This window comes from Typopeltis vanoorti, chromosome 4, assembly GCF_054136105.1.
Source record: "Typopeltis vanoorti isolate ZY-2024b chromosome 4, IOZ_Tvanoo_1.0, whole genome shotgun sequence".
NCBI lineage: Eukaryota > Metazoa > Arthropoda > Arachnida > Uropygi > Thelyphonidae > Typopeltis > Typopeltis vanoorti.
Window position 1 is genome coordinate 134,375,933 of NC_143552.1, and position 15,715 is coordinate 134,391,647.

Below are 15,715 nucleotides of genomic sequence, written 5' to 3' on the forward strand. Positions count from 1 at the left end.
TCCCTCTATCTGATGAGGAAAACTATGAGTGGGAAAAGATTTATGAGCCTGTTGCTCGCCCTGAGTGGGCTTGAGGATTATTCATTGGGGTTGCAGTTTAAGATAGCTTTTGGTCTTTTATGCCTAAAGTAATCTGTTGCGTCGTAATTTGACGCTAGTTGAATTAGTTTATTAGGGTGCACAGATGCTTTTGAGAAGAACTTAGTTGCTGTAGGTCTGCATGAAGGTATAGATATAGGGGACATTTGTGCCCCGGTGAAGTTGCACAGTACGTACGAACCATGGTGCGCTCAGGATCATTCTGAGACATTTATTTTGCACCGTTGTAGTTTGAGTATATTGGTATTGACAGTATTGCTCCAGGCTGGAGAAGCATAGGTGAGTATAAGACGAATCATCATTTTATATAACTTGATTCTGGCGCTCAATTTATTGTTCCTATTAATTAAAGGATAGAGCCGGGCAATTATTTTTGATGTCGTTAGACAGACAGTCTTGACATGGGAGCTGAAAGTCAGTTTTTTGTCCATCAATATGCCAAGATATTTGATCTCAGTAAACCATGGGACTTTTGTGTTAAATAGGAGGATGTCTCCGGTAGGAAGCATTGGTCTTTTGGCGAATAGTACTGCTACGCTCTTTTGAGGATTTACTTGGAGTCGCCATTTGGCGAAATATTGTTCGATTAGCAGTAGATTTTCCTGCAGTTTCTTTATTGCTAGATGTGGTTTTAAAGATCTGGTCAGTATCGCAGTATCATCCGCATAATAGAGCCTTGATAGATGACACTGGGTTGTGCGGGATAACACACATATATGTGGAAAATAGAGTCGGTGCCAGTAGAGATCCTTGTGGGACTCCAGCCACGATGCACTTTTGTATTGAGAGTGTGCCATTTAACTTAACTCGCATGCGCCTATCGTAGAGTATGACTTGATCAGTTGAACCATTTCCAATGGTGTACCAAAAGATATCATTTTGTGTAGCAAGCCATAATGCCAAACCTTGTCGAATGCACTAGCTATGTCCAGGAAAACAGCCCCAGTGCATTGACGCCAATTAAATCCTGTGGTAACATATTCAACTAATCTCTCTCTCTCTCTCTCTCTCTCTCTCTCTCTCTATATATATATATATATATATATATATATATATATATATATATATATATATATATATATATATATATATATATGTTGTGTGATGCTGTGGGATTGATGGACCCAAACTGCTCCTCAGGAATAATGTTTAGCTTGTGAACTAATTCTTGGAGTCTTGTGAGAATAACTTTCTCGGCGATTTTGCCCAGGTTTGAGATAGACTAATTGGTCTGTAACTTTGAGGTAATCGCGGGTCTTTTCCAGGTTTATGGATTGGGATTATATTATATCTGCTAACTTCCAGCGGAAGGGAAATATTTGTAGCGTAAGATGGAGTTTATTATGCTAGTCAGATGCACTGTTTTATCACCTTGTGGGCGATTCCGTCAGGTCCAGGAGCCTTTTTTTTCCTTTAACTTCTTGATTATGTCGCCTATTTCTGCAGGTAATGTGGGTGCCATTTGACTAGAGTAAGTGATAGAAGATTTGAGCTTAGATCTGAAGTATCGGTGGATTTTGTATATGTGATTGAAGTCGAGGTGGTCGTAAGAGGGTTTACATTGGCTCTCTAGATTTCTTGCTATTGCATCGGCTTTATCTGCATCGGTATGGATGAGGCCAACATCTGTTTGGAGAGGCGGAAGAAGTTTATTTTTGTTCTTGATCTTTCTGATTAGATTCCATATGGAGTGGTTATCAGGAGAGATGGAAGTCAATTTTTCCTCCCAAAGTTGACTTTTATGCACTGTGAGGGCATCTCTTATTGCGGAGGTGAATCTATTCAAGATTCGTTTATCTTGAGGTGCTCAGGTGTTGTGATATCTCTTTCTTGCCTTGTTCTTCTCTCTGATCAAGTTCATGTATCTTCTGATATCATGAACTTGATATCAGAAGATATCATGTGATTGGGTCTGAGGGTAGTTGTGGAAGTAGTAACTGCTGCAACGGCTGTGTTAATTTGTTTAGTTAGATCCTTTACAGCTATTTCAATTTCATCTGTTGATTTTATTATCGTCACAGGACCAATATATTTTGGAAGTAGCTTGGATAGCTTGTCCCAGGGTATGAATGAATGTGTGTGTGTGTGGGGGGGGGGAAACAAACTGTCTTGATTTCGCAGCTTTAATAGAATGAGATTGTGATCCGATGATAGATCATTGAGTGTCATTATACTGTACTGTAGTCTTACATTTTGTAGGATAGCTATGTCCAAAACATCAACCCGACCGTATGTGTTGTGATGGGTAGGCTCCGTGGGGCCTGCTACAACCACGTTGTTGGATTCTGAGTAGTTGGCTAGTATTTGTCCATTTTTATTGCTAGAACGGCTGTTCCAGTCAGGATGCTTAGAGTTAAAGTCGCCGGGCATGATGAGAGTCTCCCTCTTGTCGAGTACGGCGTTCAGATCTGAGAAGAGTAATGTTTTTTGCGGAGGATTGTAAACTTCGAAGATTTTTAGATTACCCGCCGAACACGTAGGAATTTCAATGTCTGTAGATTTGTAGAGTGATGTGATTCTTTATGAAAATAGCTGCGCCGCTGCCTCTGCAGGACAATCAATCTGATCTGTACAGCTGGTATCCCCTAATTTTGGTGTTATCCGAAGGTCGCAGATGGGTCTCGTTCAGCAAGAGTACATCCGGCTGGTGCGTTTGGGTGAACCCGCTTAGGCCATTCACATTCCATGCTATGATCTGCAGAGAATCTGGATTTATTTTGTTTTTATTCATGAGTGAGCGCTGAGATAATGGCTTGTGTATCCTTTAGAAATCTAGTAGTAGAACATGGTGAGGGGGTTGGATCTGCTAAAATCTAATAGCATATTTGCCAGAGAAGAGGTAATGATAGCTGTCAGACTTGTATGTGGTGTTGACTGATCCAAGGTCAACACCACAAGGTGCGGAAGTAGCTCGTCTGTTTGGGACGAGCTACTTCCGCATGTGTCCTTGTCTGTGATTGCTGAGTTGTTCTTTTGAGAACCTCAGGCTTCGTCAGATGGACTTCTCACCCTTTATGTTGATCTTTGAAAGGTTTTGAGTCAGATCTGATGAGGGAGGAAGAGTATGTTTCTGCCTCTGATTTTCTATTTCTAGGATTGTGAGTGCATCCTCTGTCGTTGGCAGTATGAGTACCGCCACAGTTGGCACATTTAGCCGGGGTGGTTTTTTTGCTTAGTGCATGTATTTATTGGGTGGCTGTCCCCACATTTTAAACATTTAAAATTCAGCTTTGCACATTTTCTGGGCGTATCCAAAATTCTGACATCTGTGGCACTGCTCTGTTGAATCCCTTTTCCTTAATGGTTTTAGGGTGATTTTCAGTCCACAGATGGGCGTTCAGGTTGTATATGTGTTTATAAGTTGGACTGATCTCTACTAGTACCAGTGGCATTGGAGTATTGTCTCATTTTTTGGTCATTCTACTAACCTTAATTGGTGGTAAGTCCTATTGGTGCAGTTCCGCAGCCACTTCTTCTGTGGATATATCTTTAAATACACCTCTGATCACCCCTTTGAGGTTTTTCTCTAATCCAAGTGTAAAGGTACTGAATGCTTCTGGCATTCAATTCACCTGTTAGTCTTCTATAATCCATTACTGTCCTAGGTTGAATTTTAATACCATCTGAGACATTCTTCGCATGGCTATATGAGATCTGTAGATGTGGACATCGTAGTCCTTAGCGACATCCATTTATGTTTTTCGCGGAGAAAAATCGGAAGCATCCTTTCTCTAGTGAAGGCAGAGCTTCCGGAACAGGACTGTCTTCTTCCATTCCGTCCTCTTTAGGTGGTTCCGAGGCTGCAGATTTGCGTTTCTTACCAGCGCGGACCTCCTGGTAATCACTGTGGTCTGCAATGCGAGGGGATTGTCATCAGCTGTTGTTGCTAGTTCGCTGGTGCTCTTGAGGGATGTTGGGGGATGCTGTATCAACTTTTTTTTTCCTGATGAATTACGACTTTTCCTGGCCATTTGGTGTGCAGTAGATTGCCTACATGTTTGAATATTGCCAAAAGTTCTTCGTATGGCGTATCCATGATCAGATCCAGACTCTGTTCCGTGGAGCATGACACGCCTTGTCCTTAACACAATAATAAATAGACAGTTGCTTAAACATATAAAATAAAACAACCATGACGATACTAATGGCAGTATGCCTAGCGTATCGCCATATTATTATTATTATTATTATTATTAAGACGGTTACATATTAAGACGGATTAAGTTCTTAAAAGAACTGGGCGATGGACTGAGTCCTTGACTCTTTATCCCGTCATCTGAATGAAGTAAATCTGTGTGGATGGAGTGTTATTGAGCTAAAAAGCTCTAGTCATGGCTGGGTAACGGCAATAGCCGAGCCTCAGTTAAAACTTCATTGGCTACACCATTGCCATTTGTTACCCTGAAAGTCCTGAAAAGGACTTTTTTTTTCAGTCAGGAACCATTCTTCAACCCACAGTTAATAAGTTCTTATTCTTATAAGAACTGGGCGATGGACTGAGTCCTTGACTCTTTATCCCGTCATCTGAATGAAGAAAATCTATGTGGATGAGTGTTATTGAGCTAAAAAGCTCTAGTCATGGCTGGGTAACGGCAACAGCCGAGCCTCAGTTAAAACTTCATTGGCTCACTGTTACCCGGGAAGTCCTAAAAAGGACTTATAATCTTCCTCAGTTAATAAGTACTCGACATATTAACTTTAAATGAGAAAAATATAACATATAAAAAGGTGTGAAAAGATATTTGACAACAAAATTTTCTAAGTAATCTAAAAGAATAAAAATTAACAGAACTGTTGAAATAAAAGTCATTTATTATTTAGGACGCTTCTTAAAATTAATGAAATTTCATCATAGCTGTCTTTTTTTTTCTTTTTAGAGAGTCGTTTCTGTATTGAGCTAATTAAGATTCATGGCTTGTTTCAAAATAACTATGACGTAGTGCTGCATGTTATAATATTTAACCAATTATAATTTCTTATCTACACAGGATACGTGTATCCTGTGTTTGCATATCTTTAAAAAATATAAAAAAATTATTATTTCCCTTCAGGAAAACGCAAATGTATTTCTTAATCGCATTCGTCTTCGATTTCTTAGATTCCATAACAGATATTAGTTTAAAATTAATACTAGATATTAGTTAAAATTAAGTTGTCCTTAATAATAATATTAATATTATTATTATGAAAACTAATTACAGTTTAATAATAGTAATAATAATAATAATAATAATAATAATAATAATAATAATAATAATAATAATAATAATAATAATAATAATAATAACCGTCTAAAGAAATTTAAGTTCGCATGCATTAATCTCATTCCATAGTGTAGTTGGTATCAACAAAGTCCATTGATTGGAATGATTTATTTTCGAATATTTCTTTATAAAATAAAATATTTATAAGAATGTTTGAAGTAAACATAGGTTATTCGATCTCATATCGAAGTTTGAGAATTTTGCTTTCAGATAAATTGGATTTTGTACTCTAGTAAAACAGACGAACTCATAACTGAACTCACAGAGTTTATCACCTTAAGCGAATCGTTATCCAAGATGGTAAGTTAAAAAGAAAATGACAGTCCGATTATCCCTATTACATTTTATTCCAACGAAATTTACTATTTATTGAATCTTACCATTTCGAAATAGCTTTATCAGAATCATATTCAAAGTTAATATGAAGAAGACAATAACGAGAACCCCATTTCAATTTTAAATACATTTCGCAAAATGCGAATCGCCTATTAGATCCAATGCGGTCGTATTATCCTTTGTACAAATTTATCAGACATTTAGAAAAGATATAAACTAAAACTTCTACTGTTATGAAGTCATATAGCACGAGATTTCCATGTTTGGACTGTAAATCAGGTATTCCAGATTGCTTAACTCTTATACTACCCATAGTATTAATACTAATGGACTTTAGTCTAACAGCATTTCACATAAAAATGCTGTAGGCAAATACGGCTTTAGGTTTAACTGGTGTAAAATGAATAAGCAAAGCTTTTTGCAAGGTAAAGCTGATTTTTCACATGTTCTATATAAATACCAAAGGAATTTGAATTAAATGCCTCGCTTAGAATGATTAATTTTTTTTTTGCCTTTTAGTAGAGTTCATTTTTAAAATATTTTATGCATTGTTTTATTATTATTTTTACATAATCCGGTCCGCGCGGTTAGCTTAATGGCTTTGCTAAAAATAAACATGGAGCCTGGTAAGGAGTTTAAGGATCTTCCTCAGCTATAGCCAAGTTAGCCGGTCTTGGGCGTGGACAGCAGGGTTTTTCCCCACCAGTTTATCTGGGGTTTTTCATCCCGCAAGCAGACAAACTGGCCCCGTGAACACACACAGGATACAGTCATAAAAAATATAGTACAGCAAGGAAGATAACGGGAAACCACCTTGCCCCTAGTCATTTCCCTAGTATGGTAGCATATAGCCACCCCCACCAGTCGTATGGCTGAGGGATTAGAATAGAGAGAATAGAACATAATCCGGAACCCCCTACTTTAGAGAACAAACATGGAATCTTGTCAAAGGCTTTCAGGTCTTCCAAAATCAGGTAGGTGGTTTGGTACCAGGCGATGAAATCCATCTCCATCTAAACACTATCACAAACTTCCTTGTCCACGCAGAATTCGAACTTGCAGCCTGTTGGATAGAGAGTAGTTATGCTAACCAGACCGACAAGGAAGTCCAAGCAAAAAATATTTAGGATAACGTCGCAGTTCTGGTGAAATACATTGTCCTACTATTTGGAGTGCATGCGGCTTGCAGTCGTATCATCAATTTTTACTGGATTATATCAAATACGAAGGGACTTCAAAGATTGCAAGTTAACTTAAAGAACCTAGTATTGCACAAATTTGTCAATTAAACCCGTATTAATAAGATACATTAATAATACTTCTACATCTCATTTATCAAACTTTTTAACAAAACTGGTTATTCTTTTTCCTACAAAAATTAAATCTGAACACAAAATCAAAATTAATTGTAACCTGGAAGATTTAATAAGGCTGTAAACTTTGAATAATAGCAGGTTCTACCAACCAATAAGAAGATACCTGAATCTTAACGAATGCTATAATAAAAGATTTATTTTGTAAACAGTATTTCCAATTTCTCAAATATCTTGAGGAGAGAAAAGATGACGCAGACGAAAAAAAAAAAAATGTTGTGAATGCAAACCTCCACAGTTCCTGCCACTTGTGTGAGAGAAAAGTTGAAATGGGAGGGAAGAGACAAGACGTGCACGTCGTATCAGCACAAGTAAGTGTGTTGACGAGGTTTTAAAAGGTGAACACGGGGTGTTGTAGGATTTGATTTCTAATTTAGGTTACGTAACAAGGAAATTTCTTCCTGCATGAAATTTTATAAATATTATATCACTAGTGTTGGCTTAGAAGTGATCAGCTCACAAGTGACACTCGTTAAGATTTACGGCAGCACTAGACATCTTAAGAAATTGCAACCAAGTCTTTATTTCTCTAAGATAGCAAACGACTTTCTAAAGTCGAGTGTGAGAAGAAAAACAACACTGATTCAAGAAGATGGATGGATAACCTGAAAAGTGACGTTGATTACAGTGACCATGGAATCTCAGGTTGTAGGATTTTGACAGAAACAAATGTACACCGGTCCATCAAGTGTGCCGGAACCAGAACGCAGAAATAGTTCCTGCCAAATTAGACTTTACAGTTAATAACAAAATAAAAAAATTAAATTAAACATCACTAGTACTTGTCGTATTAATTAATTTTAACATTTCTGTTAATTATACATCATCGTTTTTAACACTAGGCTTAGTAGTCTTCATTTAAGTATCTTCATGCGTATTAATTTGTCACCATTGTTTAATCTCGGTGACTCTTATAATTACCAAAGTGACATTTTAAAATTCCATTAAAAATTCTATTGCAGTATTAATTTTATAATAATTAATTTTCTATATTATGCCTATGCCTTATAGGCCCTTATAAGGACTGGCTTAAAGGGGCGAAGCAAGAATGCTTTTCATCTTCCCCGTTATCTGTAGAGGACAGTGTAGGGATAAGGTGTTATGGAGCTATTAAAGCTCTGATCATGGCAGGAGGGTAACAGCAATAGCCGAGCCTCAGTTAGAACTTCATTGGCTACAGCATTGCCATCCATTACCCTCCAAGGGTATTGGATTCCCTCTCCACTTCTGCATTCATATATATTTAACTATACAATATTTTTATTGGTGTCTATATTATATTATTTTTTAAAAAACTTAAAGATATTAGCAAAAAGTTTTATTTATTATTAATTATCATTTATTTTTAAAAGTTTTTATATGCAAATCAAATAAATTATTTTAAAACAATGATTTTAAATGAAAATGCGCGAAGACATTCCAGAAGCATTCACGCAATAAACATAAATAATAATAATATACTAGCCTCATATTTTAATTGAATCAGTTGTAATTCAACTAAAGCTATGTCATTCGCTTTAATTTCTTAATATACATTTAACATTAACTTTTATTCATTAAGCGATCTGCTTATGCTACTGATTAAGTGATAGGTTTCATTATCACTTTACATAGAAATCAGAACATTATGCGAAAACAGAATTATTCGTATAAAATATATCGAATACAAGAAAAATCAACTTAAGAGTTTTTAATAGCGAAATTTAATGCTGCATTTAGTAAAGGAAAAATAAAATAAATAATTAACTAATAATAAAATATCAAAAAATCAATTAACGATAAAAACAATCTTGCAATAAAAAGTCATAGTCTCAACTGTCTCTCTCTCTCTCCTATACTTTTTCACATTATGTCAGCCAATTTTGTTATTCGGAGAGCGTAACACAGGATGCCGTGATGTAATTCAGAAGCTATAAGAAAATTGTTCCTTTATTCGACCAAAATAATGTGAATAAGACTATGAAAAAAATCATTGAGTTTTATTTGCAGTCGATTAGTCTGCAGCAAAAGGATATGGAAGATATACTCATTGCTATTTCTTCCTAAAAAAAAAAAAATCAAGAAACCGATATGCGTTTTTAGACGGCGAAAATTAAGAGAAATGTTACAAAAGATGCCAGCGAAAATAACATCTTTGACAGTTCGGACAAAGAAGTGTCAAATGAACTAACTTATCACTTAGGTTTTTTTCTTTTCCGCATATTGGAACATTCACATAAAGTCCTTACATTTCTTAAACTCTGTAGGAACAAGTTATTTTTTTTATTCAATATGAAACATCATCACTTGGTTTTGAAATAGGATAAATTTACTCATGATTCATTCACTGTCACAATAGATTATATGGCTTACATTGTGAATATAAGCTATATAAAATATAATCTATTGTGACATTGAATGAATCATGAATAAATTAATCCCTGCGCCATAACAACTGAAATACATCCCTAGCTGTGTTTAGTGTAATCCGAACAACAGCCTTGTATATAGTTGATCATATATTACAGGATTCGTTGTCTTGGTAACATATGTATTTTAATGCCGGCTTAGTTTGTCGCATGGTTAGCGTATCCGCTCTTCAACCTGGATGCGTATTTTGAATCCCACAGCGGGTACAGATGTCCGTGAATGTCTTTAGATGGGTGATAAACTTCATCACTGCATGAGACCACTTCCCTGTTTTTTGAGGCTTGAAGTGATTTGGGAAAAAATGCCAAGTTTGATCTCTAGAGGGATTACCTAGCATGTAAACAATAAATAAAAATACAAAAAAAAATGAAAATGATAGAAAAAAAGATCATTATCCTATCGACGGTACTAATGTGCTATAGGTCTACAACATTTCGTGGGTGGGAATTATATAAAAATAAAATAAACTGTTAAAAAGCGAAGAACTTTAAAACAAGTTAAGTTGTAACAACTACAACATTTTTATATTTGCATTCATAAATGCCAAATCATATAAAATCATAATGGTAAATTCATCGTGATGTTTCTTACTTGCAATGTTTCATATTATATGCATTATTAATGTGTCAAATTATCCCAGCGAGCTCTGATCTCCTTAATAGCATTTTTATGATTCTATGTTGAACCTTGGCCATTTTATGTTTTATGAAATTTCGTAATTTTAATTGAAATCCGACAAATTCCATTCTTATTTTGAAACGGAATTCTTATAATTAAAGAATTACCAATCAAATTCCCGGATGTGAAAAGGATATTGCAAAAGACGTTAGTCATCTAACGGAAACGGAACACTTGTGATTAAGATAATATGAAAGAGAGAAAAAGAAAGTGAAAGTATGTTTTTCATAATTTAACAATTACGTCTTATTATTGGGAAAGGCACAGACCACGTTACAAGCATGAAGAACATCAGAAACATTCTAAAGGTGTATTTAAACATTGTGATTCTTTTCAATTGGTGCGGTAAGTTAAAAAAAAATAGTTTAAATATAAACGTTTTATTAACTCTTTCGACTAAAATTACTATCATTGCTAGTACTTTGAGCCATGATTATGACTCTTAAAATATCTTCAACTTTTCATTTTAATTGACAAAATTTCCAAAATATATTTTATTTTGGAAATTTTATATATTTAATTTAAAAAATAGGGAAGAGGGGATGTAACAGAACTATATAAGATAATATTTATATTATAATAATATATAAATATTACTATAGTATTAGTAGTTTTATTATTAATTTAATTTATTATTACTAAATTACTAATTATTTACTATTACTATTAAAATTAGTAGTAAATTCAATTTACTATTCATGAAATATTAATTAGTATTATAATGTTTATATAATAAATTAAATTGAGGGTTCATATTGGTAAACATCAGCACATTAATTAAAAGAAAAGTCTCACTTATAAGAGAAAGCAGTTATAATACTTAAAGACCTCTATTCAGGCCGATATTAGACTGTGGCTCACGCTTTTGCTAATCGAGTTTTTCAAATGCATGTCAAGAAACTGTCCAGAGCATTTATTTATTTATTTATTTTTTGGTAAGTGTGTTACCGACTGCATGGTAATAATTAGGCAACTCGGTTGCAAGTCATAATCACATGAATATATCTAACAAAAAATCGGAGGAGATTTAATTGAAGTTTATAAATTATTTGAAAGCATATAAGGTAGATGTGATGTGATGCACTTCCGAAACAAGTTTTACTAAACTACATAATAAAAGACAGTGAAGAATAGAGCAGACAAACACTTTAACGGAAGGTCAATAATAATTAACCTACCAACTTTTTTCCTCAAAAATATTATTATTATATTACTATGCGATTTTTCAGTATGTGCACGCACGGGGGGTTGACTTTACTCATTTTAAGGGTGCTTTTCGTATTTATTGGGATGTGTAGACGTTTTTAGGAAGAACTTTGTTGCTAGAAATTGTAGGAAAGAGTAGACATCAGCACATTAATTAACATAAGGGATATTTGTATCCCAATGAAGTTGTATATTTCTGACAAACTATGGAGCATTTAGAATCATACGCAGGCATTTATTTTGCACTGGTTGCAATTTGAGAATATCAGTATTGGAGGTATGGCTCTAGGCTGGAGAGGCGTAAATGATTATGGGACGAATCATCAGCTGGTATACAAGCACTTTAATTCTGATATTTAACTTGCTGGTCCTATTAATTAAGGAGTAGAGCTGGGCGATGGCTTTAGATGCCTTTGCACACGAAGTCTTGATATGCTAGTTAAAAGTTAATTTTTTGTCCGGCATTACACCGAGATATTTTGTTTCTGTCTGCCAAGGAATTTTGGTATTAAGCAGCAAGACGCCCCCTTCAGGAGATATCGATCTTCTAGTGAAGAGTATTGCTGTGCTCTGTGGGGAGTTACTGTAATCTCTATTTGGACAACTATTGCTCTAGCTCTAAGAGGTTGTATTGAAGTTTTTAGTAACGATGTGTGACCATGATGGACGACATTGGGTTGTGCAGAATATCTGACATATATATTGAGAACAGAATCGGAGCCAGTAAGGATCCTTGTAGAACTCCAATCAAGATATGGCGCTGGGATGAATTCGTTTTTTGAAATCCCATTTATCTTGACTTGTATGCGTCTGTCCTGAAGATTTAATTAGGTGTACCACTTTCAATGAGATGCTGCTGAGATAAGTTGATGCTAGTTGTAACCGCTAGTGATGTACTCGACTAATCTGTGAACTTGTTGAGTAGTGCTATGGTATTTATTGCCGAAAACTAAATTGTTCTTTTGGAAGGATGTTTAGCTTATTTACTGTACTGAGGCTTGAAGTCTGGAGAGATACTTTTAATCAAAACAGGGGTTGGGCACACAGACACACCTGCTTATTAATATTTATGTTATATGAATTAATATATTTATGTTATATGTATGTTACATTGCGCACACAGACATACCTTATAGTCCTTATAAGGACTGCTTAAAGGGGCGAAGCAAGAATGCTTTTCATCTTCCCCGTTATCTGTAGAGGACAGTGTAGGGATAAGGTGTTATTGAGCTATTAAAGCCCTGATCATGGCAGGAGGGTAACAGCAATAGCCGAGCCTCAGTTAGAACTTCATTAGCTACAGCATTGGCATCCATTACCCTCCAAGGGTATTGGATGTTATTCAGTATTCAGCATCAATTTCCACACAGACAGACATACTTATAGTCCTTATAAGGACTGGCTTAAAGGGGCGAAGCAAGAATGCTTTTCATCTTCCCCGTTATCTGTAGAGGACAGTGTAGGGATAAGGTGTTATTGAGCTATTAAAGCTCTGATCATGGCAGGAGTGTAACAGCAATAGCGGAGCCTCAGTTAGAACTTCATTGGCTACAGCATTGCCATCCGTTACCCTCCAAGGGTATTGGATTGAATGAATCAATCACCGCATCTCACGGTCGATTGATTCCTTCTCCAGACAGACATACATACACCTGAGCTTCTGCTTATTAATATTTATGTTATATGAAATATATTATGGTAATCTAAATCTTTATGAATACGATTTACTGTATTCTAATAAATACTATTTAAAGAACAAAAAATCTAAAAAAAAATTACATTTTACATTTTATTCTTTAGTTATTTTTATATATAAAGAAAAATCACCCAACTGACCAATCTATCTGTTTCTCTGGAATTATTGTTCAACAACTATGGCTTATGAGGCCAGTTCACCTCCAAGTTTCTTGATTAATTTTATTTTGTACTAATAAAATTTCTGAAATGAACACTGCATTTTAAAAGAATTTAAAACAATAATTTTAAATTGAATTGGTTTTAAAAAAAAAAAAAAAGAATATTGCAATTTTTAGAATTTTAAATACTGTATCTTTCATTCTGTTAAGGATAAGCAGAATAGACGAATTAAATATAATAAAAGAGTACACCAGAATTGTAAAAACATAAAACTATTACTTTTTGGTAGAATATTTCCCGCTGCTTTTTAATACGAAACAAAATCCATGGTTTATGAGGTCCATACATATACATACATATACATACATACATATACATATATAGTATATAGTCTTTTGGTCGGTTTACCTGTCAGATGAAAAAATTAATACGAAACAAAATTCATGGTTTATGAGGTCCATATAGTGTAGTCTTTTGGTCGGTTTACCTGTCAGATGAAAAAAAAAACCTTATAAAGATTATTTTCCTTTTAGATGAGATTCGAACCTACCAGATCTTTCCGCCCAAAGAACATTACAAATACCGACTGATCTATGGAGGTTTGCAAATCATACTCTCTGTTTTCTGAGACTGGAATGGTATAGCGCACTCGGATTCCTGTCCACTGCCACACTGGGCATATCGGAACAAAAATCAAAGATACGGATTCGAAGAGATCGCTGTAATGCTCTTTCTCCAACATGGCAATGCACTGCCTCACACAAGAGTACCAACAACTAAACAACTACAGAGATTTACCAATTTAGTATCATCATCTCCGGACGCGACTTGACTCCACATGATTTCCATTCCTTCATAAACTAAAGGATCCTTTAAAACGACATTATCTCGGGAAACATTACATTAAGATAGTGCTTGAGACGTTGTTCGATCCAAAGCGACTCAGTTTTGACTTAAAGGACATGAATTCTGCCCAGGAATCCATAACGTTCTCTGATCTGATAGAATCAACAGTTCAAAACATCCTTGCTTATAATAATTCTGAAACATTCAAGTAACGAACACTGTATAAACTGATTAGTTTTTAAATTCTTAAAAGAACTGGGCGATGAACTGAGTCCTTGACTCTTTATCCCGTCATCTGAATGAAGAAAATCTGTGTGGATGGAGTGTTGTTGAGCTAAAAAGCTCTCGTCATGGCTGGGTAACGGCAATAACCGAGCCTCAGTTAAAACTTCATTGGCTACAGCATTGCCATCCGCTACCCTGGAAGTCCTAAAAAGTACTTTTTTTTTTTTACTACCTCATATTTCCCCAATCAACCTCCCTGTATAGACTGATTAGTCCTTATCCTTATAAGGACTGGCTTAAAGGGGCGAAGCAAGAATGGTTTCATCTTCCCCGTTATCTGTAGAGGACAGTGTAGGGATAAGGTGTTATTGAGCTATTAAAGCTCTGATCATGGCAGGAGGGTAACAGCAATAGCTGAGCTTCAGTTAAAACTTCATTAGCTACAGCATTGCCATCCATTACCCTCCAAGAGTATTCCTATAGACTGATTAAATTTCAATAGATGAAATTAATATATAACTTATAAATAAAAATTAAAAGTGTAATATTAGATCTTATTAAAACGCTCAAAATTTCAAGATTTTTCTAATTATATTTAATTTTATTTAATATATAACTTTATTTTATATTATATTTAAAATATTTAATTTTAATAAATTTAATGGATAAAGTAAATGTTATTCATTCTAATTATTTATTTTAGTATTCTTTTTTGATTTTATAAATCAATAGTGACGCTTGTTAATAGATTCCATCTTTCATTTACAGAAAGACTAAATGAAAGAACTTGAATGTAACTGAATCCTCTTATATAAAAAAAGAAAAAAGCTGTTAAATTTCGTTGTATGGAGCATATAACTTTGTCAATGTTGCTCTCATTGTAAGACTATCTTAATAAAAATATATTTCTCCGTATTTAAAAACAGAATATCACATGTGAGTTATATGCGGAAAAATAATACCATTTATTACTAAGGTAAAATAAAATATACAGACAACTCAAGTGTAAAAACAAAAACAAAAAAAAAAAAAAATCACTCACTTGATTTATCTATAAAAATATTTTATGGTTCACATCGTACTAGCGAGCTGAGTACTAGAGAGCCAGCTTTCTAGCGCCACCTACTTTTTCAATTCCACCGCAGTTTCCGATTTTAAGAAAAATGAAATTACTATATTAACTAAGTAAAAAAAAAGTAATAAATTTAATCTAAATTATAAGGAATACTAAGTACACAATTTTTATTAATTTAGAAATATAATATATATTTTATCTTTATGTTTTGTTAGTTAAGATCAGTTTGATGAACTTTTTAACATATTTTTAGTTATTTACATAGTTGAAACACAGATAATTTTAAATTAGTCTTGTAAAGATGTATTATAGAGGCAATTTGTGAAGCTTAAAGCAAATAAGCAAAT

The 15,715-nt window shown here is 34.5% G+C and overlaps 1 protein-coding gene across 1 annotated transcript in view; it reads left to right on the forward strand.

Annotated features, from left to right (window-relative positions):
* The first annotated feature begins 10,426 nt into the window (after positions 1-10,426).
* The window catches only part of LOC150107688 (lachesin-like), a 124,695-nt gene continuing 119,406 nt past the window's right edge, over positions 10,427-15,715 (forward strand). The window contains exon 1 of the mRNA XM_090391467.1: positions 10,427-10,504. Within this exon, the coding sequence (XP_090247593.1) occupies positions 10,441-10,504 (64 nt within the window). The 5' untranslated portion in view covers positions 10,427-10,440. The remainder of the gene's footprint in view (positions 10,505-15,715) is intronic.